We start from the raw sequence: 17,811 nt of genomic DNA, 5'->3' as shown, positions 1-17,811 counted from the left end.
CGCTTCACTCCACCCGCAGTCCCGTGAGCCACTCCTGCCGTCCCACGAACTGCTCTGGCAGCTGCTCCGCTCCGCTCCGCTCACCGACCTGTGAGCCGCTCGGCTCCGCTCCACTTCAGCCGTCCCTTGGGCCGCTCCCACAAGGCTCTGCTCTGCTCGCTGCTCCTCCAGCCGCTCCACTCACGGACCTGTGAGCCACTCAGCTCTGCTCCGCCCCGCGAGGCTCCACTCTACCAGCTGCTCCGCCAGCCGCTTAGCAATATAGCTTCAGGCTCCCCCACTAGTTAACACAGCCTCAGTGATCTCAGCTCTTAATAACTTTAGCTCTTTTGTGATTTCAGCTAGTAGTAGGGGAGCCCCAGTGCTGGTGCACTATTGGCCCAAAGTGAACTCAGCTCAGCAGCCTGTAACTAGACTCCTAATGGAATCAAAGTTAGCTCTGACATTCAACAGTGGAGAGAGGATGAGCTGCAATTGGTGTTTCAGGCTCTGAAAAGGCACCCACACCACCAGCTACAAATACCTGTCCCCCAACCCCTCTCTATTCACTGGGTTTTGTAACCCATACCCCTTGTCAAGCAAGTGCTACTTAGGTAATGGTGAAGGACTCACTCAGTCCTTCTGTCATACAACAGTTTCACTGGCCTTGATTCACAGAATCAGGGTAACAAAACTTTATTCTTCCTGCCCCAATAACAGAGAAACTGGGGATCCCACCCCATCCAAAGTAACCACTTTAGTTGCTGTTGTTTCATGCCAGGCGGGTGGGTGTGCCTATGCAAACAAGATCAGTCCCTGGAGTTCTTTTCCACACTCGCCATAATTCACCACCAGATGTCAGGGTAGAGCTCATCCGGACTCTGCTTACAAGTGTATTCTTATCACTTAGCTAGTTATAGAGGTATAAAAGAAAGAATCAAAATCACTGACTGTCTGTGTAAGGGCCTTGTCGTACTGTGACAGTCTGAGGGCAGGTCTTCACTACGGGGGGGGGGGGGGTCGATTTAAGATACGCAAATTCAGCTACGTGAATAGCGTAGCTGAATTCGACCTATCGGAGCCGACTTACCCCGCTGTGAGGACGGTGGCAAAATCGACCTCCACAGCTCCCCGTCGACGGCGCTTACTCCCACCTCCGCAGGTGGAGTAAGAGCATTGATTCGGGGATCGATTGTCGCGTCCCGATGAGACACGATAATTCGATCCCCGAGAGATCGATTTCTACTCGCCGATTCAGGCGGGTAGTGTAGACCTAGCCTGAGGCTCTGTTCTTAGGCTAAGTAAGGCCTTTGGCTAAGCAGTAAAGGCAGCCATGGGCTGAAAAGTAAACGGTTACATCCTCACATTTCAAACTAGTCACATGGAAATAAGGTGCTATTGGGCTGTTAGGAATCTTATCAATAGACACAGCTGGAAAACCCTTATGTCTGTATACATGTAGTTGTGAAATCCTCACCTCTGTATTGTTTTGTATGTTTATTTGCATGGTCTCTGTCTGGTTCTGTAATTGTTTCTGTCTGCTGTATAATTAATTTTGTTGGGTGTAAACCAATTAAGGTGGTGAAATATAATTGGTTAAATAATCATGTTACAATATGTTAGGATTGGTTAGTTAAATTTCAGTAAAATAATTGGTTAAGGTATAGCTAAGCAGAACTCAACTTTTACTATATAGTCTTCAGTCAATCAGGAAGTAGGGGGGGAATGTGAACAGAGACTGGGGGTGGGAAAATTGGGATCATGTTTTGTTAAGGGGGGGAATGGAAACAAGGAATGGGAACAGGGAGACAGGCAGGGCTCTGTGGTGTCAGAGCTGGGAAGGGGGACACTGAGGAAGAAAACTGGAATCATGCTTGCTGGAAGTTCACCCCAATAAACATCAAATTGTTTGCGCCTTTGGACTTTGGGTATTGTTGCTCTCTGTTCATGCGAGAAGGACCAGGGAAGTAAGAGGGTGAAGGAATAAGCCCCCTAACACACAGCAGTAAAATAGGACCTGCCCCCTCCCTGCTTGGCCCCACCATCACACCCCCTTCACCCCCTAGCCCCCGCTGGCTTGCTGTGTCCCTCCTAGTCAGTCGCCCACCCACCACTCGCCTCCTTTCACCTTCTCCCTCCCCTGCCAGAAACCCCTATGCCCGCCCCTAGAACCCCTGCTGGCCCACCGCTTGCCTCTTTGCCCACCCGCCGCTTGCCCCACTCCAGCCACCAACTCACCGCTCGCCTCGTCACTCCCCACCAAGTATAAAGCCTCATTCAAAGACCCAGGGGGTCACACAGCAGTCAATCAATGCAGTACCAAAAGTTAAAATACTGAAAATGGATGCCCCCCTCCATCCACTGACTTGCCTCCTCACCCCCCGCCTTCAAGTATCAGGGGCAGCAGGTTTGTAGAAATGTTGGTGGTGCCCAGAACACTCAGAGCCCACCCACCCCCCAACTCTGCCCCCCACCTCCCTAAGGCTCTGCGAGGGAGTTTGGGTGGGGGAAGGAGGTCTGGGGTGCAGGCCCTGGGTTGGGGCAGGGGATTGGGGTGTAGGATGGTTGAGAGGTTGGGCTCTGGGATGGAGTCTGGGGTGCAGGCCCTGGGACAGAGTTTGGAGGCTGGAGAGGGGGTGTGGGATCTGGGGGTGATGGGTGCTGGGGGGGAGGGGACTGCCATCACATGTGTCTTCCTTCCTCCTCTGCTGCCCCTCGCCATAGCCTCACTGGGGGTGGTGGATGGGGGTGCCCCTTGCCCAGTTTGCAGGAGTGATGGCTGGGGGGGGGAGGAGGTGCAGATCCCAGCATCAAACACTCACCGAAGCCCCAGCAGCTGCTCAGGTGATGAGTGAGGTCTACTGCCGATGAGCCTGTCTCCCACCGGAAGCCCCCGCAGCATCTCCTCCAGGTGAGTGCTGGGGGAGGGGAAGGCTACGTCTCAGAAGCATGTGTCCTACCCCTACCCTTCCTGACTTGCAGTAGCCAGCTGCTCGCTCACCCACCCTCAGGCTCAGCTCTCTGCCAGCCAATGTCTCTGGTTGCCATAGAGGCAGCAGCCGAGAGAGAAGCTGACACTTGCGCCCCTAGGCTCTGCATACCTGAGGCAAGTGCCTCACTCACCTCGCCCTCGTTACGGCACTGCCGCCCTGACCCAGGGCCTGCGCCCATAGGGAACTGTTGGGAGGCAGTGGGCTACCTCACAGCCCCACGAAGGGACGAGCCTCGGCCAAGCCCTTCTACAGGATCCATCAGGAGCTTCTTAATGACCTGAAAATCAACAAGGAATCCTACAAAAAGTGGAAACGTGGACAATTTGCTAAAGATGAGTACAAAAGGATAGCACATGCAGCAACAAAATCAGAAAGATTAAGGCACAAAATTAGTTATACCTAGCAAGGGACATAAAATGCAATAAGAAAAGGTTCTTTAAATAGATTAGGAGCAAGAGAATGATGAAGGAAAATGTAGGTCCTCTACGTAGGGGGAAAGGAGAGCTAATGACTGATGACATCAAGAAAACTGAAGTGTTTAATGCCTATTTTGCCCAAATAAATTTGTTAGTCTCTATGGTGCCACAAGGACTCCTTGTTGTTTTTGCTGATACAGACTAACATGGCTACCAATCTGAAACCTATTTTGCTTCAGTCTTCCCTAAAAAGGTTAATGGTAATGGTGACCAAATACTCAACCCAATTAATATTAACCACAAGGGGGAAGAAATGCAAGCCAAGATAGGACAAGACCATGTTAAAGATTTTTCAGATAAGTTAGCTGTATTTAAGTTGGCAGGGCTTGATAAAGTGCATCCTAGGTTACTTCAGGAATTAGCTGAAGCAATCTCAGAACAGCTAGCAATTATCTTTGAGAACTCCTGGAGGATGGGTGAGGTTCCAGAAGACCAGAGAAGGGCAAACATAGGGGAACAAAGAGGACCCAGGGAATTATAGACCAGTCAGTTCAACTTTGATACCTGGAAAGATACTGGAACAATTAAACAATCAGTTTATAAGCACCTGAAAGAAAATAGGGTTATAAAGAATAGCATGGATTTGTCATGCACAAATCATGTCAAACCAACCTAATTCCCTTCTTTGACAAGATTACGGGTCTAGTAGATGGAGGGCAGCAGTAAATGTGATATATCTTGATTTTAGTAAGGCTTTTGACACAGTCTAACATGATATTCTCATAGATACACTAGGGAAATGTGGTCTAGATGAAATTACTCTAAGGTGAGTGGACCACTGGTTGAAAGACTATGCCACTGGTTGAAAGACCGTACTCAAAGAGTAGTTCTCAATGGTTCGTAGTCAAACTAGAAGGGTGTCTCTTGTGGGGCTCCACAGGGGACAGTCCTAGGTCTGGTACCATTCAATATTTTCATTAATGACTTACAAAATGGAGTGAAGAATATGCTTATAAAATTTGAAGATGGCACCAAGCTGGGAAGGATTGCAAGCTCTGTGGAGGACAGGATTAAAATTCAAAACAACCGAGCCACCCTGCTGCGCCCCCACTCGCTCCTTCGGCCGCGCCCGCCGCCCCAGCCCATTGGCTGCCGGCCACGGCTGCTAGCCGCGCTGCGGGCCACCCTGCTACGCCCCCCCTCGCTCCTCCAGCTGCGCCGCCCCCTCCCCACGGCTCCTCCGGCCGTGCTGTCCCCTCTTGTCTGCAGGAGGTCAGCGCCGGCCGGCAGGCACACCGCTTTTTGAAAACGTGCTGAGGGGAAGCGGCTGCTTCCCCTGCACCCCACTAGCTACGCTACTGCTTGTAGTGCAGTGCTGTTGTGAACTGTACCAGAGAGGGACCACCCTAGCTATGGAACGGTCTCTTTCTGTTCAGTGTGCCACTGCTCGCTCCTCAGTCGTATCAGGAGAGGATAATATTGCTGCACAGTGGTAAACAGCTGCCACATTTCACCTCAGAGGTGGCTAGATTTCATTAGTGGGGCAAGTGACCCCTGCATGTGTGTAAAGCCTGATTCATTCCCATTTAAATCAATGCTTCATCTGGGAGCAGGGTTAGGCCCAGAGCACATGAAGTGTTTGGGGATTCTTGAAGACACAAGAGAAACATAAAACACTGTTATCAAAGCCAGACGCTCACAGGGAAAGGAGCTGCAAAGAGACCATTGGCTCAAACCCATCTGAGTGGTAGTGTGGACGCTCCAGATGGAAAATCTGGAGCCATGTACAGAATGCTACATCTGGACACATTTGTTTCCAAGCACTTTATGTCCCGTGTATGTTTGCGACTTTGCTTTGTTTGCACACTTTTCATTGTTTGCTAACCTTTTGTTATTGCTGAGAGAGATTGCTCAGAAACACACCTGCACTGCACAGGTGCTCACCCAAATTTCTCCATCTCTGAGACTAAGGTCTGCTTAACCAAAGCCTGCATCCACCTCATGCAAGTAGGCCCCTCTGTACCTACTCCTCTTTGGCCATCATTGGGGCAACCTCTATAGAACGTACTCCCTTCTCCTCTCTGATATCAACTCAGCTTGTAGATTCATGAGTATGCTTGTTCCCATAAGAATTAGGTTGACCTCATGTATGAATTGCCTACCTAGTAACTGTCACTTCTGGGGTACATGGAGGAGGACCCAAGGAGACATTTTTTTCTGGAGAAACACTGAGGGATCTGGTTGAGAGGGGAACTTTTTGGGTTTTCATGTCTCATTTTGGAAGCTTCACCTCCCTTATGTGCTAGAGGAATCCAGCAAGAATGTTTACATAGGTGACAAACCTCCTCCAACACAAACCACTGGGACGCGTCAGCATGTGGAGCGTGCCGGGGCCCTTTCCGGAGGCTGTGCAGTCTCCTAAGACAGTGGTTTTCAAACCTTTTTTCTGGTGACCCAGTTGAAGAAAATTGTTGATGTCTGTGACCCAACGGAGCTGGGGGTGAGAGGTTTGGGATGTTGGAGGGGCTCAGGGCTGGGGCAGAGGGTTGGGGTGCGGGAGGGGGTCAGGGCTCTGGGCTGGAGGTGTAGGCTCTGGGGGGGGGGTCAGGGATGGGGAGGGGGATTGGGGCGCAGGGTTGTGGCATGGGCTTACCTCAGGCGGCTCCCAGTCAGCGGCGCAGCGTGGGTGCTAAGGCAGGCTTCCTGCCTGTCCTGGCACTTCAGACTACGCTGCGCCCCGGAAGTGGCCAGAAGCAGGTCTGGCTCCTAGGTGGAGGCGCGCAAGCGGCTCCGTGCAGCTCTTGCCCACAGGTACTGCTTCCTCCAGCTCCCATTGGAACCAGCCAATGGGAGTGTGGAGCCGGTGCTCAGGGCAGGGGCAGCTGCTGGCCGCTTCTGGGGCGCAGCGCAGTGTCAGAACAGATAGGGACTAGCCTGCCTTAGCCAGGCAGCACCGCCAACGGGACTTTTAACAGCCCCATCGGCGGCGCTGACCAGAGGTCCCGCGACCCAGTGCCTTGCATTCCGTGACCCAGTACTGGGTTGCGACTTACAGTTTGAAAACCACTGTCCTACGACGTGCTAGCTCGTTCATCATGGTTTATATGCTGCCGCCTAAGGCTCAGAAAGAGGAACCCGTGCAGGCTGTTCCATTGACTATCTCACTAACAGAAAGGATCTGTGTCACACTCAGGACTTGTCGACACAAGAAAGCTGCACCCGTTTAACCTCCGCTGTGACTTTTGAACCAACTGAGTTAAACGGGGGCATAAGGCTGTGTGGATGCGCAGAGTTCCGTTTAGCTACAGTTGATTCCTTCTTGAGTTGAGTCCTCCTGCTTTACACTTAACTACAAGTGTCCACACAGCCCTGTACACTGGTTTAACTAAACTGGTTTTAAGTCACCCCTTAGGGTGCCCCTTTCTCATGTAAACAAGGCCTCATTTTAGGGTGCAGCTTTGGGTGTGCCAGGTCCTTCTCAAGTGAGCATTTCGGAGTAGCAGCCGTGTTAGTCTATATCCGCAAAAAGAACAGGAGTACTTGTGGCACCTTAGAGACTAACAAATTTATTAGAGCATGAGCTTTCGTGGACTACAGCCCACTTCTTCGGATGCATACAGAATGGAACATATATTGAGGAGATATATATACACACATACAGAGAGCATGAACAGGTGGGAGTTGTCTTACCAACTCTGAGAGGCCAATTAAGTAAGAGAAAAAAAAAAACTTTTGAAGTGATAATCAAGCTAGCCCAGTACAGACAGGTTGATAAGAAGTGTGAGAATACTTACAAGGGGAGATAGAGTCAATGTTTGTAATGGCTCAGCCATTCCCAAACTAGACACAATCAACAAAGGATTGAATAAGGACTGGGAATGGCTGAGCCATTACAAACATTGACTCTATCTCCCCTTGTAAGTATTCTCACACTTCTTATCAACTTGTCTGTACTGGGCTAGCTTGATTATCACTTCAAAAGTTTTTTTTTTCTCTTACTTAATTGGCCTCTCAGAGTTGGTAAGACAACTCCCACCTGTTCATGCTCTCTGTATGTGTGTATATATATCTCCTCAATATATGTTCCATTCTGTATGCAGCCGAAGAAGTGGGCTGTAGTCCACGAAAGCTTATGCTCTAATAAATTTGTTAGTCTCTAAGGTGCCACAAGTACTCCTATTCTTCAAGTGAGCATGTTCATTTGGCTGCCCCTGCTCCACCTGAGAGAGCCCTGCCTAGCAGCTGGGGCAGCCTCTGCCCAAGGTCAGCCATTTCAAGGTAGGAGCTGATTACAAAGAGTTCCTGGCTTCCTCTTTCCCCAGATCAGCTGGGGAGAGGACACCTGTGCTGGGACCCAACCAGCTCCTCTGTATGCTCAGCAGGTACGGTAGTGTGTGCCAGCTGGCAAAGGTGCCAGATTACCAGGGAGAATGAGCCTGTCGCTCAGGGTGCAGGAAGGGGTACCACTTGCTCAGGGTAGGGGGGCTAGCTGCGGGCTGACTCCTGTCACTCAGGATAGGGGGGTTGAGTGAGGGACTGATCTCAGGGCTAGCGAGCAGCAGAAGGAGTGACGCTTGTCACTCAAGGCAGGGAGATGGGCAGGAGCTGACCCTGTTGCTCAGTTTTATGCGGCAGCGACAGTCGTGGTGGCGACCCCGTTCCCAAGCTGCCCTTGTTTATACATAAAGGGTGTTTGATACAGCGTGTTGTCTCATTCAAATGAAGGAAACAGCTGGCAAGAGCCGGAGATGATTTTCTGTGGCTGAGTCTCAGATCCTGCCCGTGACCCTGAGGCACAATAAACCATTCACAGCAGCATGACCCCTTGCCACTGGGGAGCTAGTTCCCTCCTCATCCCTTGCCTCCTGCGCTGGTGTCACGGAGTATTGGGGAACTCAGGGCCCTGCACCCCCGGCTCCCTGCGATTCACCATGACTCTCAGCCAGCCAGTAAAGCAGAAGGTTTATTTGGATGACAGGAATACAGTCCAAGACAGGTCTTGCAGGCACTGACAACAGGGACCCCCTCAGTTAGGTCCATCTTGGGGTCCCCGGGCATCCCAGCCCAGCCCCCCTTGGGAGGTCAGAGCCATCTCTGCCTCCCAGCCCTCTCTCCAGCCTGCTTCCAGCACACTGCCTTCAGCGACCCCTCCCACAGCCTTTGTCCAGTTTCCCGGGCTCAGGAGTCACCTGGCCTTCAACCCCTTCCTGGGTTCTCATGTTACACACTCAGGAATGCGCCCCGGGCAGATCCCATCCTCCAATGCAGACTATCCCAGCACACTCCCCTGTCAGCATTCACAGACCACAGTGAGAACAGGCCCAGTTCGTCACAGCTGGGAACAGGCCAGGCAAGCCCTGCTCCTCCTGGCCCCAGAGACGGCTCTGGCATCGCCGGCTGGGCCTTGGCAGTCAGTCATGTGGCTGGTGTCAGCCTCTGTTTGGAAGTGCTGCTGCCGCCAACAGTTTGGCCTGGAGCAAATGGCATCCCTGAATTGCCGTAGCCCTGCAGGACAGGAGCACAGGAACTGATGGTCTCTTTTAAGGCTCCAAATTTCAGGGACAAGCTGTTTAAAAATGGGACATTTGGGCACTTTACGGACATGCCTGTGAGGCTGTACGTGGAAGCATGTGCCAGGGGCTTGAGCACAGGATGGGGGGTCAGGAAGCCATGGTGCAGATACCAGTGGATAAGGGAGGCTCCGAGAAGGTCATGTGTCAGCCCCATGCCTCAGTTTCTCTATTTGTAAACTTAGAATAATGCTCGATCCCTGTTTCCCAAAGGCCTGTGAGAAGTAGTTATTTATTTGCAGTTATAGTTAGCTGGGCTCCCTCACCTGTTTGATGCATCCACCTGATGGCTCTCAGCTTCCACTTGGATTGTAATCTCTTCAAGGCAGGGATTGGCATCTCGTTCTCTGTGTCTACTATGCCTTCCTTCATTACATCACACAGCCCAACTGGGGTCTCTAGGCCATATTGCAACAATAACAACCATCAAGTCAGTATAATGAAAACCAGAACCCTGCTTTTTAAACACACCAGGGGGCACAGCTCCAGCTGTGATGCACTGCTTTGCACCACGCAGCTGTCGGAGCCTCACCAAAGGCTTCCTTTCTTTCCAGGCTTCTCTCTCTCCCACCAGCTGGGAAATTCAACCCAGGACAAGGCTGAAAAAATGGAAAAGGCCCCATCCAGGGAAATACTTTGGCTTCTCAGGGGCTGTATAAACCCCTTCTTGAGAAGGAAAAGAGAAAAAAATGCGTCTTTCCTTTCTCTGGAGAAGAGTTAGGAGCAAGATGCTGTAGTGACTTACAGCACAGGTGGGCATCTATAGCATTCAATCCCACTCTCTCCTAGTGCGTAGGCTCACAAACAGGCCCACAGCCCCTTTTATCTGCTTTCACCAGAGACCATTCAAATTTGCTGCCAGAATGTCATTGCTGGCAAGGCTGCGCTCTGTTTCCCCAGAACAGGGGTGCTGCGGTTTTCTCTGAGGTCCAGTCCTGAGTGTTCTGGCTTCCCACGGTGTTTGTTAACCCAACAATCTGAAGGCACTCACTCTCTCTCTCTCTCTCTCTCTCTCTCCTCAGGCTCTTAGCCACCATGCTGAAGTCAAACAAGACAATAGTGATAGTGTTCCTGGCAGTTCAGTCGATTGTTTTCATCTGCTTCCTCTCTCAGCTTCGCAGCAGCTATTCCCCCCAGGAAGAGAAGCCAGCTCAGGTGCACATCCTCATTCTCTCCTCCTGGCGGTCAGGATCTTCCTTCACTGGCCAGCTCTTCAGCCAGCACCCTGATGTCTTCTACCTGATGGAGCCTGCCCGGCATGTGTGGACAGCCATGTACCAGAACAGGGCCAAAGCCTTACAGATGGCAGCACGTGACCTCATCAGGTCTGTCTTTCTGTGCGACATGTCTGTGTTTGATGCCTACATGTCTACACAGAGGAATAAATCTGATTTATTTCAGTGGGAGGCCAGCCGGGCCCTGTGCTCCCCCCCTGCATGTGACTACTTCCAGCGCAACCACATCATTTCCAAAACTGCCTGCAAGATCTTCTGCAGCAGGTACCCATTCAGCAAGGTGGAGGAAGCTTGCAAGACCTATAGCCACACAGTCATCAAGGAGGTCCGGTTCTTTGATCTGACAGTTCTCTATCCCCTTCTCACTGACCCCTCCCTGAATCTCAAAATCATTCACTTGGTTCGCGACCCCAGGGCTGTGTTCCACAGTCGTGAGAAAACAGTGGCTGCTCTGATAAACGACAATAACATTGTGGTGGGGCCCCAGAAGAGCCAAGAGGAGAGGGGGCCCTACAACGTGATGCAGGAAATCTGTAAAAGTCACATCCAGATTTACACTGAAGGCAGCCAGGCCCTTCCCAGCTTCCTCAAAGGCCGCTACATGCTGGTGCGCTATGAAGATATTGTCAGCGATCCCCTGGCAAAGGTTGCACAGATGTATAAGTTTGCAGAGCTCCACCTCAAACCCAAACTTCAGGTGTGGGTATACAACATCACTCATGGAAAAGGCTTAGGGATGCAGGCCTTTGACATCGACTCCAGAGATGCAGTGAATGTGTCCCAGGCCTGGAGGAAGAACCTGCCCTTCCAGAAAATAGCAAAGTTGCAAAATGTGTGCAAAGATGCCATGGACCTATTGGGTTATCGACTAGTGATGTCCGAGGAAGAACAGAAAGATATGGCACTGAACCTGTTATTTACCCAGGGCCTTCCACCCAGTGACACGGGGAGCTGAATTTAGAAAATTTGCCTCCTGTTTGTCAGCTGAAGGCTGCAGAATTCAGAACTGTGTGCACAAGTGAAAATATATGTGTGTGTGCGTGCGTGTGTGCGCACGTGTACAGAGTGAAACTAGGGTTACCATATTTCAACAATCAAAAAAGAGGACGGGAGAAGCCCCACCCTAGCCCCGTCCCTGTCCTGCCCTAGCCCCACCCCTGCCCCTTCCACTCCCTCCCACTTCCCGCCCGCCTCAGAACCCCCAACCCTCCCCCCCACTCCTTGTCCCCTGACAGCCCCCTCCTGAGACCTTCCCCCCATCCTAACTGGCCCCCTAGGAACCTACCCCCTACCTGTCCTCTGACTGCCCCAACCCTTATCCACACCCCCACCCCATCCAAGCTCTCCCCACCCCCTGGCAGCCCCCCCCCCGAACTCCCGACCCATCTAAACCCCTCTGCTCCCTGTCCCCTGACTGCTCCGATCCCTCTCCCCACTCTTGCCCCCTGACAGCCCCGCCCCCAGAACTCCCAACCCCCCCCCACTCCTTGTCCCCTGATTGCCCCCTCCTGGGACCCCTGCTCCTAACTGCCCTCCAGAACCCCACCCCCTACCTAAGCCTCCCTGTTCCTTGTCCCCTAACTGCCCCCCTAGGACCCTACCTGTACGCTGACTGCCCAAAACCTTACACCCCCAACCCCCAGACAGCCCCCCCTGAACTCCCGACCCATCCAACCCTGCTCCCTGTCTCTTGACTGCCCCCTCCAGAACCTCCCTGCCCCTTCTCCGACCCCCTGGCCCCCTTACCGTGCCGCTCAGAACAGAGTGCTGCGGGGCGGCGCACTGGGCAGCAGGGGAGGGGGAGCGGGAGGAGCTCCAGACTGCCGGAAGCCCGAGGCGAACGGCCGGCCGGCGATCTGCGAATGCAGGGACGGGGAGGGAGGGAGAGAGAGGAGGGGAGTGGTCTCAAGTTGCAGAGGAGAGGAGGGGGAAGTGGAGGAGGGGCTCTGGCTGCCAGAGCCCCGTGCAAGTGGCACGATCCAGCTGGCTGCCCTGTCAGCCGTGCGTGCTCTGCATGGGGGGGGGGGGGAAATCCGGACATTTACCAATTCCCCCCGGACGCTATTTTTAACTCAAAAAAGCCAGACATGTCCAGCAGAATCCGGACGAATGGTAACCCTAAGTGAAACAGAGCACAGTTGGAGGCAGTGAGATCACTGATAACTTTCTTCCCTGCCTAACTCTGCCCTACAGTCTCCACACTAAAAATACATTACAGCAATAAACAAGTGACCTTAGGTTGGAAGCACCCTCCAAGGCCCAGCAGCAAAGCAAGCCTTGTTTTTTCTGAAAAAGTCCACAGTTTAGGTGGGACAGTAAAAGGAGAAAACGCAATTGAGAGGGAACAGCACATCCAAGTAACAGTACCCAAAAGAGTCAGAAACCTCCCAGAAGGCCAATTTAATTAAACACCAATAAAACCACAATTAGCAGGTGCATTCCTGGAGCCCAGGAGGCACAGTGAGTGTCAGACACTCAGGCCCCTACCTGTACAAATTCCATGTAAATCCCAGAGTTTATGCATTTTTACCTAAGGATTTAGTGGATTATCCAGCACTTGAAGTTTTTAAATCAAGCTTAGTATCATTTTAGAAGAGATGCTCTAACTCAATCATCAATTATGGGTTTGTTGCAGGATTCACTTGATGAAATTCTCTGTCCTGTATTCTGCAGGAGGACAGCCTGGATGGCCACAATGCTCCCTTCTGGCCTTAAGCATCTAGGAATCTATGCAAATATTAAGAGTCTCGGAACAGGTTTAAAACTCAGGTAACCCAAGTATCCTTGGTACACTCAGTTAGTTTTCAAATCACTGTCAAACTACATGTAATCAGGGGATGGTCCTGCTATCGTGGTGAACTTGCCTGGCTTCTATACTGCCCCAGGGAGAATTGAAGGGGACAGGGTCTGAGTCACCACCTCAACAATATTTACCGGATGCCTGCTGGAGCTCGAGAACTCCTCTGCCTTGCTCCCATCTGACAGAGCCCTCGTAACCCTGGTAAGGCTGGGGCCAGGATCACTGGGGGCTTACCCCCAGTCTCCTTATGGGTTGCTCAGGACCGGGGCTAGGCTCTCCCCACTGTGGGGTACTCTCCCCTCCCCAGCCACTTCCCTGATCCAGTGATCATTGCATTGAGTTTAAACCACATGCAATTTATTAACCAGCAACTGTAAACCAATCAGGGAAAAATGGAGCGGGTGAAAGGATCCAGAGACCAACACAATGGGCACCGGGACACCATAAACTACACTTTCTCTGGGGCTAGTCACAGCCTATTCCTACACATCCCAAGTCAGACACCTACCCTGGGGTGAGGGGTGGGGGATACACGCTCTCAGGCTCCGGGTAGCAGGACACTTCTTCCCAGCATCAGCCCTCCCACTGGGGTCGTGGTCCCTACTCCCCGTCTGGCCTTCAAGGCCCTCTTGTCTGGTACCATCTCCCTCCACTGAGCCTTCTGCCCAGGGCCCCCCTCACTTTCCTCTGCTGTTCACTGTGCTCAGCTCCAGTTTGTTTGTGGCATGGCTGGCGTCCATTAACCTGGCTCTGGCCCCACAGCTCTCTGCTAGAGCTCAGCCCTGGCTCCCCACTGGTGCCGCTGGACAGTGCTGCCACAGCTCTGGCACCCCTGGCTTTCATCATAGAATCATAGAATATGAGGGTTGGAAGGGACCTCAGGAGGTCATCTAGTCCCACCCCCTGCTCAAAGCAGGACCAATCCCCAACTAAATCATCCCAGCCACGGCTTTGTCAAGCCGGGCCTTAAAAACCTCTAAGGACGGAGATTCCACCACCTCCCTAGGTAACCCATTCCAGTGCTTCACCACCCTCCCAGTGAAAAAGTTTTTCCTAATATCCAACCTAAACCTCTCCCACTGCAACTTGAGACCATTGCTTCTTGTTCTGTCATCTGCCACCACTGAGAACAGCCGAGCTTCATCCCCTTTGGAACCCCCCCTTCAGGTAGTTGAAAGCAGCTATCAAATCCCCCCCACTCTTCTCTTCTGCAGACTAAATAATCCCAGTTCCCTCAGCCTCTCCTCATAAGTCATGTGTTCCAGCCCCCTAATAATTTTTGTTGCCCTCCACTGGACTCTTTCCAATTTTTCCACATCCTTCTTGTAGTGTGGGGCCCAAAACTGGACACAGTATTCCAGATGCGGCCTCACCAATGCCGAATAGAGGGGAATGATCAGGTCCCTCGATCTGCTGGCAATGCCCCTACTTATACAGCCCAAAATGCCATTAGCCTTCTTGGCAACAAGGACACACTGTCGACTCATATCCAGCTTCTCGTCCGCTGTAACCCCTAGGTCCTTTTCTGCAGAACTGCTGCGTAGCCACTCGGTCCCTAGTCTGTAGCAGTGCATGGGATTCTTCCGTCCTAAGTGCAGGACTCTGCACTTGTCCTTGTTGAACCTCATCAGGTTTCTTTTGGCCCAATCCTCTAATTTGTCTAGGTCCCTCTGTATCCTGTCCCTACCCTCCAGCGTGTCTATCATTCCTCCCAGTTTAGTGTCATCTGCAAACTTGCTGAGGGTGCAGTCCACACCATCCTCCACATCATTAATGAAGCTATTGAACAAAACCGGCCCCAGGACTGACCCTTGGGGCACTCCGCTTGATACCGGCTGCCAACTAGACATCGAGCCCTGGCTCACACCTGCCGGTCCTGTCAATCCAGCTGACTTGGAGTGCTGGCCTCTCTGCATTGGCCTGGGGACCTGTCAGTCTCAGAATCCTGACTTTACTTCAGTCCTTCCCCTTTCTCGCAGCACTGGGAGAGGACCAACCAAAAGACACATTCAGTGTTGATGTAAGCCATGCCCCCTTACAGTCATCATCTTCTCTCCAGATTAGCTTTACAGGGCCCAAATGCAGTGTTGCTAACTCTTGTGATTTTATCACAAGTCTTCTGATGTTTGGTGAAGAAGAATCTGAAAACGTGACCCCCAAGTGCACCCTTCAGACTCAGAAATCAAATGGCAAATAATAAGCCCTCAAAATGTACTATTATGGTGCTGTGGTAGCACCTGCTATCGATTTCTATTCATTTTGAGAATGTATTACAGGTTTCATTTTATAGGGGTAGTTCTTTTTTGGTGCCCCTTTTGCAGTAAACCTGAAACGCTCTGGGCTGGGGCTCTACGTTGCTCCTTCTGCTGCTGATTCAGACAATATTAGTTATACAAAGCGCTGTTTGTTAATAGAGCACATTTTAGAATAAATACTTCTACTGCTGTCTAGAAAATAGAGTGTCACCCATTGGGATAGTGTGTGTGAAGTCCTTCTCTAGTTGATGGTCCACAAAGAGGCAATTACTCCAGGAGTTAAAGCAGTAGGGGTCTGAACTGGGAATCTGACGGTTGAATGTTCAAATGCTCCTGCTGATCTGCGTGGGAGATATTCTGATTACATGTGATTCACACAGTCAGAAGAAAACTGGGCTAATCAATAAATTATGGTGTGAATCACCAAAAGAATACAGGCGCCTCACATTTCAGTCATTGGTCATATGTCTGGTCACACATTGCAGGCGTCACAGATTAGTAGGTTTGAAGGTTTTTGAGTGATATTTCACACTAGTAGGCCAGACAAACACAGTAATTAGACATGCTAGGGGAATGCAGCCACTCCTGTCTGTATCAGGTTCCAAAAGTCCACGAGAGGCTACATCCTTGGGCTGGCAGGGAGCTGGACTTCTGCCATGTGTACTGATGTCTATACTCCTAGTGCTGGGTTGACAGGGAAAGAATTAACCTTGTCCTAGGAAGGCCACAGCTGTTGCCAGCACAAGGTGCCCAAGGACAGCAACAGCGGGTTCGTTGCCCGGTGTGCTTCGCGTCAATAAACACACCAGGTGGAGAAGAAAACAAAGTTTATTTGGGATCCCAAAGCGGTGCTAGGAGACTGGCACATCTCAGATCAAGCACACTAACAGGAACAGTTTTTCTTCTTTTATACATTTTGCAGTTAAGCCTCACCCCCCCCCCCTTTCCGCTCTAGCCCTCCCTTTCCCCCCCCCCATTCCTCCCTCTACCCCTCCCGTCCCTGGTAATAGTTAAGTTATTCTTGGCAGCTATAAGCCTAGCTTGTTAGTAACTTCTTTAAACCGTTATCTTGTCCTTTTTCCCTTCAGCCAGAAACATGCAGGCCTCATTATTACCGCTTGAGCAGGGGGTTGCACACAGATAACTGGTTGCTTACATATTCCAATTGCACCTGGCTTTTGAGGTTGATTAGAGTTTAAACATGGAAGGATAGAGTTTGGTTCACTTAGGCCTAGTGCAGGAAGGCTTCATTGACACTTAGTGGCCTTCCACCCTCCCGAGTTACCTAGGGTGAGGCCTAGTGACGTCAACACAGCTGTTTGCAGTGATTGCAAAGACTCTCAGGAGACAGGTAGGAAACAGAGAAAGAGGTAATAAGGTGAGAGGAAGGAGGGGTGTAAGGGGAAGAACTTGCCAGGCTCTCCAAAGGGACTAAACCCTGGGAAGGGCTATGAGAACTATTGGGCTATTGCCTCAGGCAGTGGAGGACTAAACCCCGTGTAGCAGGGCAGTAACCCCGCTCCTGCCCTGAAGGGCTTAAAACAGCCCTGCAAGAGGGCTGTGGCGGGGAACCAGTAAGCCTGGGCTGATTGGGGAAGCAGCTGCAGCTGGGCCACGCCCCAATCAGGCCACAGCAGGCCCTATAAAGGGGCTGCTAGGCTGGAGCTAGGCAGTCTCTCCCTAGCCATTGAAAGGGATAGACCTGGCTGTTGAGCGAGGTACCTAAAGTGGAGCAGGGTTAGGGAAAGGCCAGAGGAGCTGGGGAGCTCTGGCCTGGAAAACTCCCAGGCTGCAGGCCTTGTTAAAGGCCAAGAAGGGTAATGGGGTTGCAGAGGGGCAGTCCAAGGGCAGGCAGAGGCAACAGGTCCAAACCCTCCCTGCCAATGATGAGTAGCACTTACACTGCAGTCCGCCCCAGTGAGTGGGGGCTAGATGGTGACTGGCAGTAGCCAAGGGTGAGGTGGGGTTGGGGGTTCCCTGGGGAGGGGAGACCCAGTGAGACTGTGGGGTACTGCATGGGGTGGAACCAGGGCCAGTGCTAGGTTTTTTCTGCCCCAAGCAAAAAAAATTTTAGCTGCCCCCCATCCCAGCCCTGGGCTCTCTTCCCCTGCACCCCCCTCCAGCCCTGGGCTCTCTTCCCCGCACCCCCCTGCCACCCCAGCCCTGGGCTCTCCCCACCAGTGCTGACTCCGCCCGCTCCCCCCTCGCCTCCAGCCGGTCCGGTGTTGGCAGGGTCAGGATAAGCAGCGGGGCTCCCAGGCTGCGCCTCAGCCCAGGGTCCCTCCAGCCAGGGCTCCTGCCTCCAGGACTGGCTGGGACCCGGGAGGGCAGAGCCGGGGGACCGCCCTGGCAGGGGCCTGAGGAGCCGGGACAGGGCAGCCCCAGAAGGAGCGGAGCCCTGGAGAACGGGACGTGGGCCCCGCATGGCAGCGCCCCGCCCTCTATGGCCCCGCTGCTGCTTCTGGCTGCCCTGCCACAGCCCCTGGGCGGCTCGGGCCGCTTTGCCCAACCTCGGCTGCGGCGCTGGGGGGCGGCCGCCCTGCGGCACCTGCAGGTGGCTCTG

At 52.4% G+C, this 17,811-nt stretch overlaps 2 protein-coding genes across 6 annotated transcripts in view; both read left to right on the top strand.

Moving 5' to 3' along the window:
- Positions 1-11,220, top strand: part of LOC101949289 (carbohydrate sulfotransferase 4-like) — a 29,714-nt gene extending 18,494 nt beyond the window's left edge. For 2 of the 3 annotated variants that reach the window (XM_065594404.1, XM_065594405.1), the window contains one exon: positions 9,981-11,220. In XM_065594404.1, coding sequence (XP_065450476.1) covers positions 9,994-11,148 — 1,155 coding nt within the window. In that variant the 5' untranslated portion in view covers positions 9,981-9,993 and the 3' untranslated portion in view covers positions 11,149-11,220. Of the gene's footprint in view, positions 1-9,532; positions 9,711-9,980 lie in introns of those variants that run through there. The other variant, XM_065594406.1, reaches the window with a different exon arrangement.
- Positions 1-17,811, top strand: part of LOC101941665 (zinc finger protein 229-like) — a 140,725-nt gene that overhangs the window by 61,063 nt on the left and 61,851 nt on the right. The gene's annotated exons all lie outside the window — the stretch shown is intronic.

Source organism: Chrysemys picta, chromosome 4 (genome assembly GCF_011386835.1).
Source record: "Chrysemys picta bellii isolate R12L10 chromosome 4, ASM1138683v2, whole genome shotgun sequence".
NCBI classification, from domain to species: domain Eukaryota; kingdom Metazoa; phylum Chordata; order Testudines; family Emydidae; genus Chrysemys; species Chrysemys picta.
This window is presented reverse-complemented; position numbering and strand designations above follow the sequence as displayed.